At 41.6% G+C, this 20,461-nt stretch overlaps 1 protein-coding gene across 6 annotated transcripts in view; it reads right to left on the bottom strand.

Annotated features, from left to right (window-relative positions):
* EBF1 (early B-cell factor 1) overlaps positions 1-20,461 on the bottom strand; it is a 407,699-nt gene that overhangs the window by 149,807 nt on the left and 237,431 nt on the right. For all 6 annotated transcript variants that reach the window (XM_018050098.1, XM_018050099.1, XM_018050100.1 and 3 more), the window contains exon 7: positions 3,064-3,145. In XM_018050098.1, coding sequence (XP_017905587.1) covers positions 3,064-3,145 — 82 coding nt within the window. The remainder of the gene's footprint in view (positions 1-3,063; positions 3,146-20,461) is intronic.

Here is a 20,461-nt window from a genome sequence, read left to right as displayed (position 1 = left end):
AAGCAAGCTTGAGGCAGAGGCCCACACAAAAAATGAGGCTGACAATAGTGTTTAGGGCGCATTGAGTTGCAGTTGCTAGATACATCCAACAATGCATAAGACCATGTGTTAACCGTGTAAAAGTGATGATTCATGAAATACGCAAATGAACACAAATACAAAACAAAGTGTCAGTGCTCATTCTGCCACAGGCTCCCTCTTTCCTCTCCCAGTAAGCCGGAAGTCGGTGATAGGAATAAAGGGGGTTAAATTTGAGCTCTAATAAGGAATTTGTCATTGCTGATAGAGACAGAGCTCTTCTTTGACACAAAGACTGACTCTGTAGTGGTCAAGGTAGCAGCCCCTACTGGGAAAGGTCCACCTACTTTAGGATCAGTTGGAGAATACTGAGACAGAGCATTGTCAAGGCGGGACCTTGTGTTGGGCAACTTTCAAGTGTAATCAAAGGGTGCACTCTTTGGGACAGCAGCACTGTCAGCAGGAGAGTATGTCAGAGGTCATCAGGGATAGGACTAAACCTGTCCTATCCCAGTGATTCCCAACCAGGGGCAATTCTGCATCCCCTTCCCCATAGGGGACGTTTGTCAATGTCTGGAGACATTTTGGTGTCTCTCATGACTGCAAGGGGTGGATGGTTTCTCTACTGGTATCTGGTGGGTAAAGGCCATTGATTCTGGCTAAATATCCTTTGACACACAGAACAAATCCACCTCCCTCCCAACGAGGTTTATTCAGTCTAAAGTGTCATTTCTGCCCAGGCTGAGAAAACTTGTACTCAACTATTGGCCCAGCTTTAGTTTATAGCAAATATTTTCTTCAAAATTGTACATTTATATTTCATCTTTTGCAAATCGGTCATGCTTTCAAAGTACCGTCCTTTGTGAAAGAAGAAGAATCATCATTTTTACTCCATTTTACAGTAGAGGAAATTGAAGTTTTGCAGAAATCTAACTCATGCCTCCTTGCCTCAGTAGCCCTTCTACTCAACAAAGAATAACTACTTTGTCTGCAAAAATAAAGCTTTCTAGACACTCTCAAAAATAACAGACTGAGTTGGTTCTCATCTCATCCAAAAGCTACATTCCTATAATTCAAAGCTTTCAGACATTTCACTAGCAGGTTCTGCAAGGGAAAATAAGGCCCCTGAAACCTTACACACACTCTCTTTTAGATTCCCAAAATTACTGAAGACCATCTCTAACTCTGCCACTCTGTGAAGCACAGCCAAGTCGATCCTAGCATTCACAACGCATTATGCAGGTCTTAGACACATTTATTATATGTTATGAATTGGTTCGTGTCTGGACATGTCTTTTTCCTAACCCAAGCTTGGTAAAAGGAGATACATGGCCCATTTCAAGGCCAAGGTAAGTGACAACACAGTTTATACAAAACTCATTCTCACATTTTAAGACACTTAGCAACACATATTTAACAGCATCACATGTTGCACAAGCAAAGATGCTCCAACTCAACACAAAAATGTCCTAAGTAGGCATGAGAGCACCCAAGTCTGCCCACTTGGTCAGAAGCTCCCCAGGAGAGACATTTTCCAGGAAATTAGGCATCTAGGGGTTCTCCCCATTCATCTGTCAGGACAAAAGGCGGCAAGCCCAAATGATTTCCAGAACTGCTTCAGAATCTCAGGGGCAGGAGTCTTCTTTTTACTGAATTTGTTCTTTCATGAGACTACTAAGTCTCACCTATTAAAAAAAATAATTATCTTAGAGACTAAGAGATCTTGACATCCAAAAAGTAATGCCCAGAATCATCCCTTCCCTTTCTCCCATCAGAGAAGGTACAGAGAAAATTTGTCCAGATCCTCTCAGAGATCCTATATTTCAATCTACACTTAAAGCAGACTAACTCCACCTAAGAACATACCTTAAACTCCAAGATATTTTCACTGACAGACCACATGGGCATCCATAGATAGACACATCATTACTCTGGTGAAGAAACTAAGATTGACCAAATGAGTTAGTCATAAAATTCGATGGAGAGCAACATAAGGGTCTAGAACCTTGCTACTCCAAGTGTGGTCCATGGCTTTGCCCATCACTTGGGAGCTTGTTAGAAAGGCAGAATTTCAGGCCCACCGCAGACCTCAATTAGCAGTTTAACAAGATCCCCAGAGGATTCTCGGCACTTTAGAGTTTAAGAAGCACATACCTAGAATTTAGCAACCTTTCCAAAAGCCTAACCACCATTCTGTGTTTTGGAAGTTAACAAATGTATTTTCACATATTTTTCCTTTAGTAAATGTATAATTATATGAGGTTAACATACCACTAAAGCTTTAAATGGAGGCAGATCTGACTGATGCTTGAAAACATTTACATGGGCTGAACAAGGACATTTCTCAAACAGACTGAAGGTCACCCATACTGCCCTACACGCTGCTTCTTCAGAGATCCACTTTTAATAAGATAATTACTAATAATCTCCAAGATTGGAAAGGGAAAACAAGAGAAAGGAAGGAAGAAAGTGACGTAATTCCAAAACAGCACAAAGCTCCTATTGACCAGTTTTCTACCTGTAGAACTTTAGGCAAAGACTTCATGATTCGTATGTGCTTCACATAACATGCAGTGATTTAAACTAGTGGTCCCCAACATTTTTGGCACCAGGTACCAGTTTCATGGAAGACAAATTTTCCATGCACAAGGTGAGGAGGGGGTGGTTTCAGGATGATTTAAACACATGACATTTATTGTGCACTTTATTTCTATTATATCAGCTCCACCTCAGATCATCTGGCATTAGATCCTGGGGATTGGGGACCCCTGGTTTAAGCCTATGAGTCCATTCGGGAAGCCAGACGAGGCTCAAAGGGTACCACAACCTCAACCACTGAACACAGGTGGCTCAGTCCTAATCCTTCTCTAATTAAAACAACAACTTCTAGAGAAAAGACACCTAGGGACCCAAACTCGCCCGCTTGTCACCTCTGAGAAAACAATGATACAATGAGACTCTGGATCTTCTCTACCTAAGACTTCTTTTACCCTCTCCTGATACTCATGTCATTATTCAGGTATAAGAAGGGCAAGACAGACCCACCTGGAATCTCCGCATGTCACGTGGGTTTCCTGCATTCTTTAGGCAATTTTGGTTACATTTGAGGAAAAATTTCAAGAAGAACCTGTGAAGAAACAAATTACCATGGTTAGCATTTCAGTCCGCCACAGAAGGGGAAAAAAAAAGTAGTAAGTCACTTCTGGGTTGTGCATTCTATTCTCTGGGCATTTTCTGAAACATTCAGAATGACGTTAGAGCCAGTATTTGGTTTAAAGATTTAGTCTGCGTTTCACACCCAAGTTAGATGTTCTATATGAAGAGAATGCTCTCCGTGGTGCCAACAGATCTCACAGAAGAATTAAGCCCCCAAGGAAGTATTTTCACTCATAGAGAGGGTAAGTCTTCCCTATAATTTAAGGCAGGTTCCAATTGGAGATAATTGCCTGAGAATTACTCATGGTCCCCAACAACAACATGTAATTTAAGCACCATAAATTCACAGATGATGAAGCAGCAAAATACATGTTGGATGAATATAAGGACATGGTAAACACTTTTTATCCGAGCATCTCCAAGTAAAACATTCTGATTAGGAGTGCTTATGAGAAGATTCACATACTGATTAAAGCCCACTGATTTTTTGAACATGAAAGTGAAAGTGAAGTTGCTCGGTCGTGTCCGACTCTTTGTGACCCCATGGACTGTAGCCCGCCAGGCTCCTCTGTCCATGGGGATTCTCCAGGCAAGAAACTGGAGTGGGTTGCCATTTCCTTCTCCAGGGGATCTTCCCGAACCAGGGATCAAACCTGGGTCTCCTGCATTGCAGGCAGACTCTTTACCCTTTGAGCCACCAGGGAATCCCAAGTAAAATTTTCTGACTAGAAGTGCTTATGAGAAGATTCACATACTGACTAAAGTCGATTGATTTCTTGAACATATCCCATATGTTTTCCTTACATGCCAGCTATAGACAAAAGCTATTTGTGATGGAAGAAGGAACGTCCTGCTTCACAGCCACCTGATCTCTGAACTGATTCCATAACGAGATCCATGGGTTTTACTGGCTAGGGTGACCAAAGGTCTCAATTTGCCCGGAACTATACTAGTTTACACCAGCTGTATTATTGTAAGTGTGAATAGTTCAAATCAGTCAGTCTTAAAGGAAATCAACCCAGAATATTCACTGGAAGGACTGATGCTGAAACTGAAGCTCAAATACTTTGGCCACCTGATACAAAGAGCCAACTCACTGGAAAAGACCCTGATGCTGGGGAAGATTGAAGGCAGAAGGAGAAGGGGATGACAGAGAATGAGATGGCTGGATGGCATCACTGACTCATTGCACATGAGTTTGAGCAAACTATGGGAGATAGTGAAGGACAGGGAAGTCAGGAGTGTTGCAGTCTATGGGATCACAAAAGAGTCTAAGCTACTGAGCAACAACAAAATGAAAAGTACCCACTTTAACTTTTAAAAGTGTCCTGCACTGGGTGATAAATTAGATGAGTTATTTCTACCTTTCTGTGACTCAGGAGAGTTATTTCTATATTTCTTAGGTGGGGGTTGTTGAAGTTCATCATGGAAAGGCAGCATGATCAAAAGTGTCCAATCAGGGCCTTCTTGTTAGTTACCTACAACTAAACCTCTCCATCCGCCTATTAATATGTTTGGGGAAAGAAGCATTTTAAAAGCTGCTGAAAGTTCTTCATTCCTTTTTACTTTTAGGAATATGGATTTCAGGCCCACTTTCCCAAAATATTACAATGCATTAAAATGTTGCTCAGTTAAATTCTCACAGGAATTTTCCTGTCATCACCTTTTCCCCATTTCAAGTCTATACTGCAGTAAAATTCCTACTTCAATACACATAATTTGTGAGAAACTATCAAGCTGGGATGTCTGGATTTAGCTCTGAGTATAAAGTCTATCAACCAAATAGCACCTCTATAATGAGTGAGAGTGAGTGAAGTCGCTCAGTCGTGTTCGACTCTTTGCAACCCCATGGACTGCAGCCCGCCAGGCTCCTCCTTCCATGGGATTCTCCAGGCAAGAGTAGTGGAGTGGATTGCCATTTCCTTCTCCAGGGGATCTTCCCAACCCAGGGATCGAACCCAGGTCTCCCGCATTGTAGACAGACGCTTTAACCTCTGAGCCACCAGGGAAGCCCAGAGCACAGCACAAAGAAGCACCAAATTCAGCCAATTTCTGAAAACCAGACTAAGCGATGTCCCAACAGAATCTCTCTCCTCCCCGGTCTCTTAGACTCTGCCAAGAGGGAAGTATGGCATGGGAATAACTCTTCGAAGAGAGACAGTGACTTTGTCCACCCTCAAAATCACATTTTAAAATGTAAATATCTTCCTGAAACAGCTCTTTCGACATCACGCAACGTTCAACTGTCCATCAATAAGACCTGGCTTCTGAACAATCCTTCATCCCTACTTCCAGTTCTGTTCACAGAGGCCAAAGTTTATCAACCTTTCTGAAAAAGAGAAATGACTCATGGCACACTGCTGAGCCCAGCTGAGTAAAATAAAATCCTGCTGAAAGAGCAACACTGGCCCGTTGGCCAGTGCAAACCTGGCCACCTGCAGTAGGGGAGTCCGGGGACAGGAGAGGGGTTTGAGGGTGTGGTCCCAATCCTAAGCGCCTCTGCACTGTACCCCGCTCTGAACTCTCAGACAGCAAGTGCTGGGAGCCCTAGCGACCACACCTTACTGTCGGAAACTGTCTGATGTGGTGAAGGTCAGGGATAGTGAGTCTGCCATCTTGACCAGGCTCAAGCTTACATCCAAAGACACCTAAAGTGTGAAAACTGGCTGCTTCTTTCAAGCACAGCTGGTTGAAAGAGAATATTTAAAAGCCACACAAACCCCAGGACAGGGCTGATTATCACTAAATTGACAGTAAGAGTCGACTTGGGATGATAGAAATGCCATGACCCTTAAAAATATTCAGACTGAGATTCCTATCAAACTCTGACAGATACTGCTGTGTGACTTTTGATAAAGTGCTGAACTACTCTGCACGACACTTCTTACCTAGAATTTGGGTATAATACCAGTCCCTATCATAGAAGGTGACTATGAAAATTAACTGCAATGATACATAGTGTCTGGAACATGGTACACACAGTGATGGTGGCTGTCATAATAATAATCTCTTTCATGTATTGGGTGCTTACTTTGCGTTCAGAAAGCTGAGAACTTCAAATATATTTTCCCATTCAAGCCTCTTAAATAACCTCTACTATTAATCCCATTTTATTAATGAGGAAACTGAGGTTCAGAGAACGTAAATAAGTTGCCCAAAGGTTACCAAACTTGGATCAACTCAAATTTGCACAAAGCCTGTGCTTTTACCCATTGTGCTACAGTAGTTTTAATAATCACAGAAGTAGTGCATGGTTGCTATTAATACTAATTGTATCATTGACAGCAACTGTACCACAATGGCAGCTGCACAAATAAGAGTAATCATAAGAGTAATTATTAGTATGATTGTTTCCACACTAGCAACCTGAACATTGTGGAGGGAGACGTCGCTGCCATTCTCCAGCCAGTGGGCACCCCACTCCCACACCTGGTTCTTCAGGACTGATAGATAATATTTGTCGCCTGTGTATGTTTAAAGCCATTTGAGCCAGACCCGACAGCCAGATTCAGGTTGTGTTGGAAGGAGCTGTCAGCACACCCTCTGACATCTTCAAGTCAGACAACTGCTAGCCACCATGAGGGGGTCCATCTGGTGCCAAAATGGATTTTGAAAGGCAGGCAAACAGGACGTTAGCTCTGCCAGAGAAACAGAATCAAGGGGGCAGGGGATCTTCTGCCTCGGCGATGAGCCAGGCGAGGCGCCTGTCACCAGCCCATCGTTAGCACAAAAGCTATGCTGGGCACAAACCAGATCCCCGTTACCCTAAGCTGCCCTGTCACTTGGCACGCTGGCAGCATCTTCTGCCCGCCCTCTCAACAGTGGATCCCTAGCTGAAACTGAAGGCTTGACCATCTGTTGTGGGGAAGAGACAGCGTCAACTGGTGCCTGAGGCCTCACACAAGCCCTTATGTGGCAAAGACACTCAGAAGGGCTAGTTCTGTTGGAGAAAGCCAGCCCTATCCCAGGCGGAGCATCAGGAATTCTTTCAAAGTTTTCCCCCAAGTAGAGGCCAAATGTCTGACCCTTTCGGATCACACTTCCTTAAAGGAACTGCAAGGAGTTAGAAGCAGGAGTTAAAAATATCCCCACCAAAAGATGGAGTTAGATGTGGCACACAAAGTTTTTTTGGGGGGGGTGGTAGTTTATCAGGCTGTTTTGAAGGCATCTGTAAACCTGGGGACACGTGCACATCTGCTGGTCTGCCGAGAAGATATCAGATTCCAAGAAGGAGGGGTGCTTTGAACAAAGGGGAGGTTAGCGTAACTCAAAACCACACTTTTGTCTACCAAATTACCACATTTTGTGTGGCGGGTGTGTTTGATAAAGTTGTTGTCAGGGAGAAAGAGCGCACACCCTTATCCCAACCGTGGGAAACTGACCCAAAGCGAGACAAAGCCCCCATTGACCCCTTAGTGTTCCAGAAGTCCATAAACTACAGGAAACAGCCCAAGAAGGACCCAACTCCAGGCTTTTTTTTTTTTTTTTGAATGGGGGAAGGAGTGGCAAGAAACGTGACACCTTTCCATTAACTTTCAATACAAATAATATTTTGTGGTCATACAGTGTTACATGATTCAAAACACTTCTATCCTCAGAATCTCACTGAATCCTCACAGAAGTCCTACAATTAGGCAGGTCAGGAATACTCAACCCATGTGAAAGGCAAAAAAATAAAATAAAACAACTAAGATTCAACAAAATTTAGATATTTATTGAAAGACAAATCTAAACTAATACCCTATATATTGGCCCAAAGGACTCACTAATGTATGGGTTATCTCTGTGGATTACAGGACTTTTATAAAGTGACCTAAACTAACACTGGGCCTACCTTCTTCACCGTGTACGTGGGAAAGTTGAGAGGTCAGGAACATGACAATACTCACAGAGTTACAGTTGTTCTGAGAGCTAAAAGTATTAATCCACAAGTCTTGACTTCTAAACTGCATGATTTTTCCAATGTAGTGTTAGTTTTTCAAAAGCCAACCCAATAAGAGCTCAACACTGGAGCTCCTGGATTTTGTAGTCTACTACTTCCATTACGAAGGGCTTCTCTGGTGGCTTAGTGGTAAAGAATCTGCCTGCAATGCAGGAGACTTGCAGAAGACACAGGTTTGATCCCTGGGTTGGGAAGATTCCCTGGAGGAGGAAATGGCAACTCCCTCCAGTTATTCTTGCCTAGAGAATCCCATGGACAGAGGAGCCTGGCAGGCTACAGTCCATGGGGTCACAAAGAGTTGGACATGAGTAGGCAACTGAGCACACACATACACACACCTTCATTAGGAAAATGAGTCTAATAGAAGTTGTGTTCAGGTTCACCAATGAGGCTAATGTACGACATTACCCTCACTGAACATTACTGAACCGACCACACATATTTGTAGAACATAACTGCTTATTCAATGATTTCCCTGTATCACATTTTACCAACCAACAGATATTCAGTATAAGGAGTAGTTTCCATGTGACGAGCACAGTGCTAGATACCAAAGGTACCCCTAGGCACCCCCAAAAGGAAAGTTATTAGTCAACAGGATAGGCCCCATCCATATAAGGATGTAAAATAACAAAAAATCATCTCTGTATACCCAGTACATGGCACAGGACTCAGAACAAATGGCTTTTTGGTAAATATTTATACCGCTAAACAGAATCCCAAACTTCCCAAGGGTAGAAATAGGACCGTTCTATGATGAAGACAGCAGTAGAGAACTCTGGACAGGTGCTTGGGTTAAAGATAAGATAAGTCTAGGTGAATTTCTCCAATTCCCTGAGCATCAGTGGCCACAATAAAACATGAGAGGAGCAGTACCATCCCTTCCAGCCACCTGGTGTGACTCTCATCATAATCCTACCTTTACTCCTTAATTAGTTGTGCTACTTTAGAAAAGTTATTTAACCTCTCTGTGCCTCATCTATAAAATCGGGGCAACAAAATCCGACTTCAGAGGGTTATTGAGAATTCAATGAGTAATATATGCAGAGTGTTAAAATAGTACCTGGCATAGAAGAATAAATAATTCTTTCTATCATCAACTGCTCTAATGTTCAGAGATACTGAAATTTTTCAGGTACAGAAAGTATTCTCTCTTTGAATGTTAAGGTTAAGAAAGGAAGCAAAGATCTATGTAACTGACAAGAACTATAGGTTTCATTGAATGATCTACAAAAAGGAAAAAAAAAAAAAGAAATAAAGAAACAAAAGGCAGGTAATAATGACTAAAGTAGCTCTTTCCGAAGGCCAAGACACAAAGGGGAGGAAAGGTAACAGCTTAAATCACAGAGGATTGCAGCTAGTCACACTGAAGGGCACACAGAGTAAAACCATCCATTAGGCAACAGCTTGTACATCATTAATTATTATGCAAAGCATTGCGATAGATCTGGGTTGAGCAGGTTGAGTTTTCACTGCCCCCACCCAAATTCTGAAAAGTCACGTTTGGATGTTTTCAGCTGCTCTCATAATGTCCAGGCTGGAAAAGAAAAGCTTCAGGACACACCTAAACCAAGACATAAAAGCCCCATTTGCAGTGTTCAGGCTCCCTGAAAGTTCCTCCGACTTCTCCCTGCAGATGGTTACGTGGCAGACGCCCCTTCTCAAAGATACTCCAGAGGCGGAGGCTCACTCCGCCCAGTGAGGGAAACAGCTGTGTGGAAACAGCTGTGGGGTCCCTGTGTGTGAAACTCAAGCTGCTCCTGCACACACTCGCTGGAGGGTAGAGAGGCAAGGGCCTCATGATTCAAAGGTCATCTTTGGAGGAATCCTTGCCACAAACAGCGCCATCCTCTGGGCTCTGCCACCGAAGCGCAGAACCATCTGCCTCCGAGACTAAATCTACTGCCCAGATGTAACCAAGAGACTTTCCTGGAGTACAAGGGTTCTCTCAAATTAAAAATATTTAACCATAAAGCACCTATCCCCACCCAGACGCCTGAGATGCCAGGGACTGTCTCAGAAATACCACTGCTACTCCATGGGAGCCCTCCATGAAGAGGTAAACACAAGTCCATAGCCCTGCCATGAAAAACAGATCACCCTTGAAAACAGGGGGCCGAAACAGCTAGAAAGAGAAAACTATTTTCAATGTCAACACTTTTGGGTTCCTAGTACACAGAAGAAGTTGTAGAGTACAGTTCATCCATGTGAAAATATGATACCCGCCAAGTCTGCCAGAACCCCAGGGATGCCACCAGGGCAGGCTGGGGAGGCTGGGCCTGTGTGAGGGCAAAGGTTTCTGACTGCCCGGCTGACCTCCTCCCTTCTCTGATAATGCACCGCTGAGAGAGGACCCGCCTTGACTCAAACCCCTGCAGTTCTGTCTGGGAGACTGGAAAGACCAGAAGGGGAGAAACAGGATCACGGAGGGGATGCTACGCAGACTGAAGCTCATTCTCTCCTCCCTGCCTGAGGTAGGAGATGGAATGATACCAAGCTGTGGCTCTATCTTGGGGATCCCAGAGGGACAGCTGTGGCTGCCCCTATTCTTGGCCACTGACTTCTAGGAGTTTACCTTCTCCCCTGGCCAAGGTCCTTCAGATCTTAGACATTTCTGGAAAGTGTTCTCAGCCTAAGGGATGAACATGATCAACTTGAAAAGCATCCATGACCTCAGAGTTCAGAGCTAGGCTGTGATGGAAGGACATAATCAGTGACAAGGATTTACTCCCCCATCCTGAAAAAAAAGGTGGGGGAGGGGTTGGGATAGCATGGCAGCAGACTAGAGCATTTTAAATTAGTTTTCAATAAAAGCACCCACAACAAATAGGTCTCCTGATGCTAGAAGTCAAATCTGAAAGGTGGGAAAAAGCACCAGGATAGCAAAAGGGGAGAGGGAAGACCAAAGAACCAGCGGCCAGTAGGGAAAGAATAAACTGCAATTCTTTAGAAATGACACACAGAAGGGATGCCAGGGCAAGGGGGCTGTAGCTTACACCAACTGCTGCAAGGTTACACTGGAAATTAAGCGAGAATTTAATTAAACCCCCAAACAACTGAATTAGGTGTTGCAGAGAAGGCGTCCATCTTTAGGGATACTCTTCTACAGAGCTTACTCAAATGTCAAGTATTTCTCGCTTAAGTGTATTAAGGTATAAACCCTGGCCATGGGCAGACATTTTGAGTCACCCTAGTAGTTTTCTTTGCAGCAGGAATGAGCAGATAATAAACCCAAGTGTTGTCCATTGATGGAGGAAATGGATAGAGAAGATGATGCACATATATACAATGGAATATTACTCAGCCATTACAAAGAGTGAAACAAAGCCATTTGCAGTGACAAAGATGAGCCTAGACACTGTCAAACTGAGTGAAGTCAGACAGAGAAAGACAAATACCAGACGATAGCACTTATATGTGGGATATAAAGAAGGGGCTCAAATGAGCTTATTTACAAAACAGAAACAGAGGCACAGATATAGAAAACAAACTATGGTCACCAAGGGGGAAAGGGGAGGGAGGATAAATTGGGAAATTGGGGTTAACAAATACAATATATAAAATAGTGTGTGGGTGTATATATATATACACACACTATATATAAAATAGATAACTAATGAGAGCCTACTGTATAGCACAGGGAACCTTATTTAGTACTCTGGAATGACCTATATGGGAAAAAAAATTGAAAAAAGACTGGATATATATGTATAACTGATTCACTTTGCTGTACAACAGAAACACATGTTGTAAATTCATTATACATCAATGAAAATTAAGAAACAAAACAAATTCCAAGTGCTTTTCCTTCTCAGAGCTGGGTACAGACTGAGAATAAATTTGTCTGAAACTGTTTCCCTTACAAGGGTCACGATCTGCAAGGAATCATGCAGCACAGAGTTCCTACAGACCCAGGGTAGGATCTGATACAGGCGTTGGGTCTTGGGATTCTGAGTCACTGGGGCAAATCCTTCCCCAGGCTAGAAAAGATGCGAGTGCCGCTTGGCTTCAATAACGATGATCCATCCCACGAAGCCAGACATATAAGATGAGAAAGGAGGAATCCCAACACCTAAACTAAGCAGATACTATAGCAGACACACAAGTACACCACATGCAGGACACTGTTCTGAGTGCTCCACATGTACTAACTCATTTACTTTTCATAACAACCCCAGGAAGTACCATCTCTAGTCTCATTTTATGGATAACGGTACAGAGGGGTTATGGAATTTGCCTAAGATTACCTGTCTAGTAAGTGGTAGAGCTGGAATTTGAATGTAGGCAGTTTGGCTCCAAAACCCACATCCATGAAACTACCTTCCTTTGTACATTGTGTGTGTATATATATATGTGATACATGTGGGCATACAGATCATTGACCATATCTAGCTATACTCTTATCAGCATTGTCAAATTCATTCAAGATTAGAGCTGAAGTCAGCACACAGATTTCTGGTATTGTCACTAGAATAATCCCAGTCGTAACTGTTAATGTGTTCCAATTTCGCTTATAAAAACCTTCCTATTTCAAATACATTAATAGATTTTAACCATAATGAAAGACCAGTAAGTCTTGTAACAGAGCCAAACCAAGTTCAGAGAATGATGGCCAAAGCAAAACCAGTGTAACCTGGGTCTCTTGGGAGGAGTCAATGAATATAACCTTAAGGATTTAGTTTTACTATCCGTGGTTACCAGTTCCACAAGTCACTATCTTTGAATGTCTTTCTTGCCAACAGAAAGCCACAGGTTAAAAATGAAAGGCTTTTAGTACCCCTCTGTTTAATACCCCTGTGTATAAAATTCTGAAGCAGATTCATTTAGAATCTGATGTTACGATTTCACTTTTCCTCTAAGGACTCAAAGAGTTTCGATATTAATTTCCCCTGTGGAGGTGATATATATCAGAGAAATATGAAGTTCAAATCCACAGTAACTGAAACACATGGGTTTTTTGAACATACAACTACTTTTTTCAAAAGTTTATGAAGTATAAACATTCAGTGTCGTTAATTTACTTCCTATAATCCTACTTATCTTCCAAGCAGAGCTTAAATGCACTGAGCCCATGAAATCTGCCCAAGAACCTCAGCTAGAATCAATCACTTCCTCCTCCATTCTGGTACAGCTCTGGTCACATGTGGTCTTCAGGTCTTGCACTCCAGTTACCTGAGTAGCCATCTGCCCCCTCCATAGCACTACAGACACCTTCAGAGGGCCTCTCTATCTCCCTCAGCACCAGGGACAGCTGTATTTGTAAAACAGTAAGTAAACATCTTACGTGATTGACCGTTAACATTAATGGCAGTTAACTTTGTATTATAGCACAAAGATGATTTCTTTCTCCTTTTCATTCTTTTCTCTACTTTCTTAATTTTCTCTGAATAGGCACTACTTTAAGATAAGACAAGCGAAAACTTTTTTAAAAATTGAAGTGAATATCATTCAGCATGGAACCTAGGGAAGGCTCTCTCCATTTTACAATGGATAAATTAGGAACTAAAAATGATGAATGTCTTTGCGAAAGTCTTTATTCTCTAAGATTTGCCAGTTAATTCAAATGAGAACACTTAAGAGCTATTCATCTCACACTCTGTAAGATGTCGATCTTAGTTTCCTATATGAATAATTCATAAAAGAATATCAACTGGGCAGATTCCACACCATTGGTGTCCTCAATTTCCTACTTTAAAATTCTTCAACATCAACTTTTAAAATATTATCTTTAAGCTAAACTTGCCAGTGTTCTTGAAGCACTTAAGCATAACCCAAAAGGATAAAAGGTCATGTAATTAATAGCATGAAATGGATCTCCTTTCTCCAAAATCTCACAGACCCTTCTGATGACATTGTTGAAACTCAGCGGTTAAAGTTTTTGGTGATTTGCTATTCCTTGCTTCAGGCTATTTCTACATCATCCATTAATTCAATCAGTACCTCCTACATTCAGGAAGTGTTTACTAAGCACCTACTATGTGCCAAGCACAAGCACAGAGACAACTTCACCCCCGCCCTTACAGAAGCTCATCAAAATGCAGTTCTCGGGCCACCTGTGTCAGAACTGCCTGGGAAACCTGCCCTTGTGGGAGTAGGGTGGGGGTAAAGTACTCAAATAATTCAGATATACACTGAATCTTGAAGGTTAATAATTTGGTTTTTAAAGTCAAAAGTCATGTCAATACTGTGTGATACATGCAATGATAGATTTACATACCAAGAAGAGTGAATTGCACGGAAGGAATGGACGTCTCATCATGCATCATTGAAACTTAGCACAAAAACTTATGTCAAATCACCTCAGAGTAAAAAGAAAACTCAAATTCACTCACCCATCCCACCTCCTGACCAACATAAGCCACAGAGAAAGAAAGAAGTGCCTAGTTACCATAGAAAGCTGATACTTGATGAATTTTTGCTTCAAGGAAAAGAAACAACTCATTTTTCTACCAAAAAGGAAAGAAGGGATAAAGGCATCAGCTGAAGAAGTCCTTTCCCAAGAGAAAAGCAAGAAGTCTTGCCAGAATGAAAATTATTTTGAAACCTACTTAAATCAACACCCCTTAAAAAAACCTCACTTCCTTTGTCTGTTCACTTTTCAGGATACATCCTTCCCCATCCCAGTCTCAGCATCACTCTCTGTTGCCTCCCATCCTCCAGGCTCACATACCATTGGGGATAATGACTTTAATTTGAGCAATGGCTTTCATCGAAAAAAATCACTGCATGACAACACGCCACAAGTGAAGTTTAGACAAAAGCAAGTGACTCCTTAATTTGGATTTAAAGCTCAGGATCAATCTCCAAATAAAAATGACCAGTGAGGAGTCAGGCCCACAGAGCACTGACAATAATCTCATGAGCTCCAAATTATTCCAGTTTATATTATAGGCTATCCAATAAGTCTATGTGTTCTAGTTCATAAAAATATAAGAAGAAATTTATCATTTTAAAATCATAATGCAAAATAGAGTCTGACATGTTATTAAGCACTATTTCTCATGATATCATGAGGATGCTGATGGAAAATGAAACTAAAGCAATACTGGAGACAAACAATGACATAATTGAGACTTTCTGAGGGCGCTTTGCAGCTCACAGGTCACACTGCCTTGCCCTCCCTTCTCAACATGTTACTCTTAAACAGCTTCAGTTTAAAACAAAAACACTCCAAACAAAACTCCAAGGAAGCTTTTATCACAAAAATTGGCCAAATATCTAATAAAATGGAACAAGAATTTAGAAATTATCTAAGTCCAGATATTCTTAAACTGGAGGCAATGGATAGTCTATGTCAGGTTCTTGAATACCTTAATGTTATATCCAAAGTTTTACCCACACTTTTTTTTTACTGTAGAACGTGTCCCGAGTTTTCACAATATTGTGGAAAGAAACAGTGAGTTGACTGCCCAAAATCCTTTTCCACCCATTTTGATGACCTTCCATCCTTCTTTCGAAGGACTTCCCTGTTCTCACCCAGGAGTCCTTGTATCTCAGCAGTATGAAGTCATTCCACACTTGGGCCAGATTACTGCTTGTGATTCAGACCTGACTAGTCACAGCACCCACCCCACAAACTCTATGACTGCTACAGAGACAAGCATGTGACCCAAGTTTAGCCAATCAAGCTCAATCCAAGCCTGTGGCAGGACTTCTGTTAGAGTCACTCAAAACAGAACTGGGCTCCATTCTACTTAGAGTTGAACTTGGAAAATGTGAGGCTGTGTGTGCTGGAAATCTTTATTCTCCAAGTTGAATCCATAACAGAATATAATCCACTAGTATCTCACCTAATAGGGATGACAGGACAAGGAAACTCTACTAGGTGGGGAGGAGAGAAGGTAGAGAAGCTATCTTCAGGAAAGGAGGCAGGCAGGTAAAGATGGAGATCAGCAGAAGGGTGAAGCTGAGAAGGTAGCAGAAGGGAGGGTCCCCAAAAAGCATAAGTAAAAGGGAGAGAATATTCTGTTCTTCAGCACCACAGTTCAAAAGCATCAATTCGCTGGTGCTCAGCTTTCTTTATAGTCCAACTCTCACATCCATATATGACCACTGGAAAAACCATAGCCTTGACTAGACAGACCTTTGTTGGCAAAGTAATGTCTCTGCTTTTTAATATGCTGTCTAGGTAGGCCATAACTTTCCTTCCAAGAAGTAAGTGTCTTTTAATTTCATGACTGCAATCACCATCTGCAGTGATTTTGGAGCCCAAAAAAATAAAGTCTGACACTGTTTCCACTGTTTCCCCATCTATTTGCCATGAAGTGACAGGACCAAATGCCATGATCTTAGTTTTCTGAATGTTGAGCTTTAAGCCAACTTTTTCACTCTCCTCTTTCACGTTCATCAAGAGGCTCTTTAGTTCTTCTTCACTTTCTGCCATAAGGGTGGTGTCATTTGCATATCTGAGGTTATTGATATTTCTCCTGGTAATCTTGATTCCAGCTTGTGCTTCTTCCAGCCCAGCATTTCTCATGATGTACTCTGCATAGAAGTTAAATCAGCAGTGTGACAATATATAGCCTTGACGTACTCCTTTCCCAATTTGGAACCAGTCTGTTGTTCTATGTCCAGTTCTGACTGCTGCTTCTTTACCTGCATAAAGATTTCTCAGGAGGCAATTCAGGTGGTCTGGTATTCCCATCTCTTTCAGAATTTTCCATAGTTTATTGTGATCCACACAGTCAAAGGCTTTAGCATAGTCAATAAAGCAGAAATAGATGTTTTTCTGGAACTCCCTTTTTTTTTTTGAGGATCCAGAAAATGTTGGCAATTTGATCTCTGGTTCCTCTGCCTTTTCTAAAACCAGCTTGAACATCTGAAAGCTCATGGTTCACGTATTGCTGAAGCCTGGCTTGAGAATTTTGAGCATTACTTTACTAGCGTATGAGATGAGTGCAATTGTGCGGTAGTTTGAGTATTCTTCGGCATTGCCTTTCTTGGGGTTGGAATTAAAACTGATGTTTTCCAGTCCTGTGGCCACTGCTGAGTTTTCCAAATTTGCTGGCATATTGAGTGAAGCACTTTCATAGCATCATCTTTTAGGATTTGAAACAGCTCAACTTGAATTCCATTACCTTTACTAGCTTTGTTTGTAGTGATGCTTCCTAAGGCCCACTTGACTTCACATTCCAGGATGTCTGGCTCTAGCCTCCAGGATGTCCACTCATAATTTTAAAAAGCAGCTTCTGCATTTGAGGCAATGGCATGTTTCTTTCTTTCTTTCTTTCTTTCTTTTTTTGTCATTTATTGAGAATCCTTGTCACTTGAATTCAGATGTACTCAAGCTTGATTTTCTTCCAGATTTTTGGCAGCTGACAAGTTGGGTGAAGGGAAAAGTCAGGAAAAGCATCTGCAACCAGAAGCACTTTTATCAGCATGAGGCTGTCCATGGTGAGTATAGACAGAGGGAACATCATCCACGCCCACCTGTTCACAGCTGGATTTCCTAAGGCACTTAATTCAATCAGAAGCAGTAAGTTTTAGTAGCATTTTACAACCAATTAACCATGCTGGAAACAAAACACCTGACTCAATGCCTTCCTCCCAGCTTCTGAAGAGTCTGTGGCCTGGAAAGTCAGCAAATTGGAAAAATGTCTATGGAAGAGGATATAGCCAACCTAGTACAAACGAGCTTTCTCTCTTCTTACATTTAATGGGAGGACACATGAATCTGGCCAGGCCTCACTTACATGGGAGTCATTCATGTTTTCACCTCAAGCCCTCATTTCACTCAGCGGGTCCCTGGCCCCCATTTCACTCAGTGGGCATTTACAGGGATCATTCCAATGAATCCCAACATGACATTCCCTGACAGGTCCCATTGATAGACCCATTTCACAGATGAATATACTGAGGCTAGAAACATTAAAAGAGCCCAAGGTCTCTTTTACCAAGACAGTAAATAGCAGAACGAGGGCATCAGGCCAGTTATAGTTCACAACAGAGAGTTAGACTACAGAGCAAGGCTCCCTGCCCACCCTTGGACCAAGTTAAAAATGAAACTATGTAATAAGAGTGGGTTTCTGTTATTTCTGGGAATAAATCTCCTTGAATGGAAAACAGGTATTCAAACTTGTGCTAAGTTCTATTAGCAATAATTCTTTGCTAAATCAATAATAAAAACAAACTATACTTTTTAAACTATGCTTCACTTGAAAAATCATTTCTTTTCTAACGTTTTCTAATTGCTCTGCAAAAAAACTCTTGAAGGATGTGTCAGTGATGGGTATAGTTGCTCTCATTTGATGGATTGATCTACTGAGGCTCAAAGAGATCAAGTGGCATGGCCAAAGTCACCCAGTTGCTTACTGGCAGCCTCTGTTCTGACTCCAGCCTTGGAGGCTTCCTTTTACTTCCACAAACAAGCCAAACTCTTTCTCACTCTGGGCCCTGGAATGATCTGACCCAGTTCTTTCTCATCCTTTAGTTCTCCCTTAGACATCACCTCCCCAGGGAGGCCTTTCCTGCATCCTACCTCAGCAGCCCCCTTCAGTCCCTATCACTGTCTTTTTTCACCCAGAGTCCAGAATAAGGCTCAACATCTGGCAGTAAAATATTTGCTGAATGAATGAACAAGTAAGTGAAAAAATGCCTGAGGGAGTCCCAATGTTCTGATTTTCCTAACTGTCAATAGGGATAGATTGGAAGTTTGGGTTTGATATGTACATACTGATATATGTAAAACATAGCTAACAAGAACCTACTGTGTAGCACAGGGAACTCTGCTCCTGTAATAATCTAAATGGGGAAAGAATTTGAAAAAGAATAGATACATGTATATGTATAACCGAATCACTCTGCTGTACATTTGAAGCTAACATAACATTGTTAGCCCACTGTGCTCCAAAATAAAGTAAAAAAATTTTAAATATATAATAGTGATTAAACAAAAGGATTTTCTCATCACTTCCAGATAGAACCCCGAGAAAGGTGACAGATAAAAATGAATCCTACTCCAGAGATATTTAAGGGCCATCTGCTGAAATGAGACCATGATGGGGGACCCTCCCTACCCCACACCAAATGTACACGCTTGATCTTAAATGCCTTTTCCAGTTGACCCAAAGCTAGATTATTAATTCTGATGGGATGAACCACAACATATGGTAGAAATAAGTACAATGGTGATAAATGAATAGTTTTCCTTACTAAGTGAAAGCACAGCATCTTCAGACTTCAGCAGAGAAGTTGTCAGTGGGTGTGAAAGGCTAGAGTTGGGTCTCTAACTCTTCCCCCTGAGTTCTCATCTCTCTCTCTCTGCGGCGAAAGGGCTACCACGTGGAACAAAGAGGTACCTGATTGAAAGCCGACAGAATCCCTCCAGCTCAGGCCAGGAGCTGTGGAGACAGAGCAGTGCTTGAACCCCAGAATGTGTTCTATCCCAACCAAACAGTTCACTTCTAGAACATTCCCCTCAACTCATACAGAGTGTGGAGTCTTATTTTTCTTTTTTTCTTTTTTAAAAAAGAAGGCTCTTTTCTTACAAAGATGATGAAGATAAGTTATTCTTAAGTGGAACAGTCTGGGAAAATACAGGATTTCATGTATTCTTCCTTGAACTATAGGATCAAGAGTGCATGTACTCTCTAGTAAAATGACTCCTAACCAGGAAGATGCAGAATACCAATTTCTTTCTGAACATGGGTGATGTTTTTAAGGCAAAGACTGATTCGAAGTAGCCTAACTGAATACTTTCCCAAGTGTTAGGTGATTTTTATTGAGCAGTTCCTACGTGCCAGATACTGTGTTCAGTGCATACATTATTTATCTAATTTTAAATTTTATTGAAGTATAGTTGAATTTACAATGTGTTAATTTCTGCTGTATAGCAAAGTGATTCAGTTATACACACACACATATTCTTTTTTGTATTCTTTTCTACTATGGTTTATTACAGGATATTGAATATAATTCCCTTGATAGATGGTAGGGTCTTATTGTTTATCCATCCTATATATAACAGTTTGAATCCACTAATCTCAAACTTCCAATTTTTCCCTCCTCCATAATCCACCCTGCTTAGCCATCAGTCACAAGTTTGTTCTCTACATCTACGAGTCTGTTTCTGTTTTGTAGAAGAGTTCATCTGCGTCATATTTCAGGTTCCACATACATGTGATATCATATGGTATTTTTCCTTCTCTTTCCAACTTATTTCGCTTAGTATGACAACTTCTAGGTCTATCCATGTTGCTGCAAATACCATGATTTCATCCTTTTATGGCTGCATAGTATTCCATTGCATACATGCACTGCATCGTCTTTATCCACTCATCTGTTGACAGACATTTAGGTTGTTTCCATGTCTTGGCTACTGTAAACAGTGCTGCGATTAACATAGCG

Source organism: Capra hircus, chromosome 7, assembly GCF_001704415.2.
Source record: "Capra hircus breed San Clemente chromosome 7, ASM170441v1, whole genome shotgun sequence".
Taxonomy (NCBI): Eukaryota; Metazoa; Chordata; class Mammalia; order Artiodactyla; family Bovidae; genus Capra; species Capra hircus.
The sequence above is the reverse complement of the archived record's forward strand: the minus strand, read 5'-3'. Positions and strand labels throughout refer to the sequence as shown.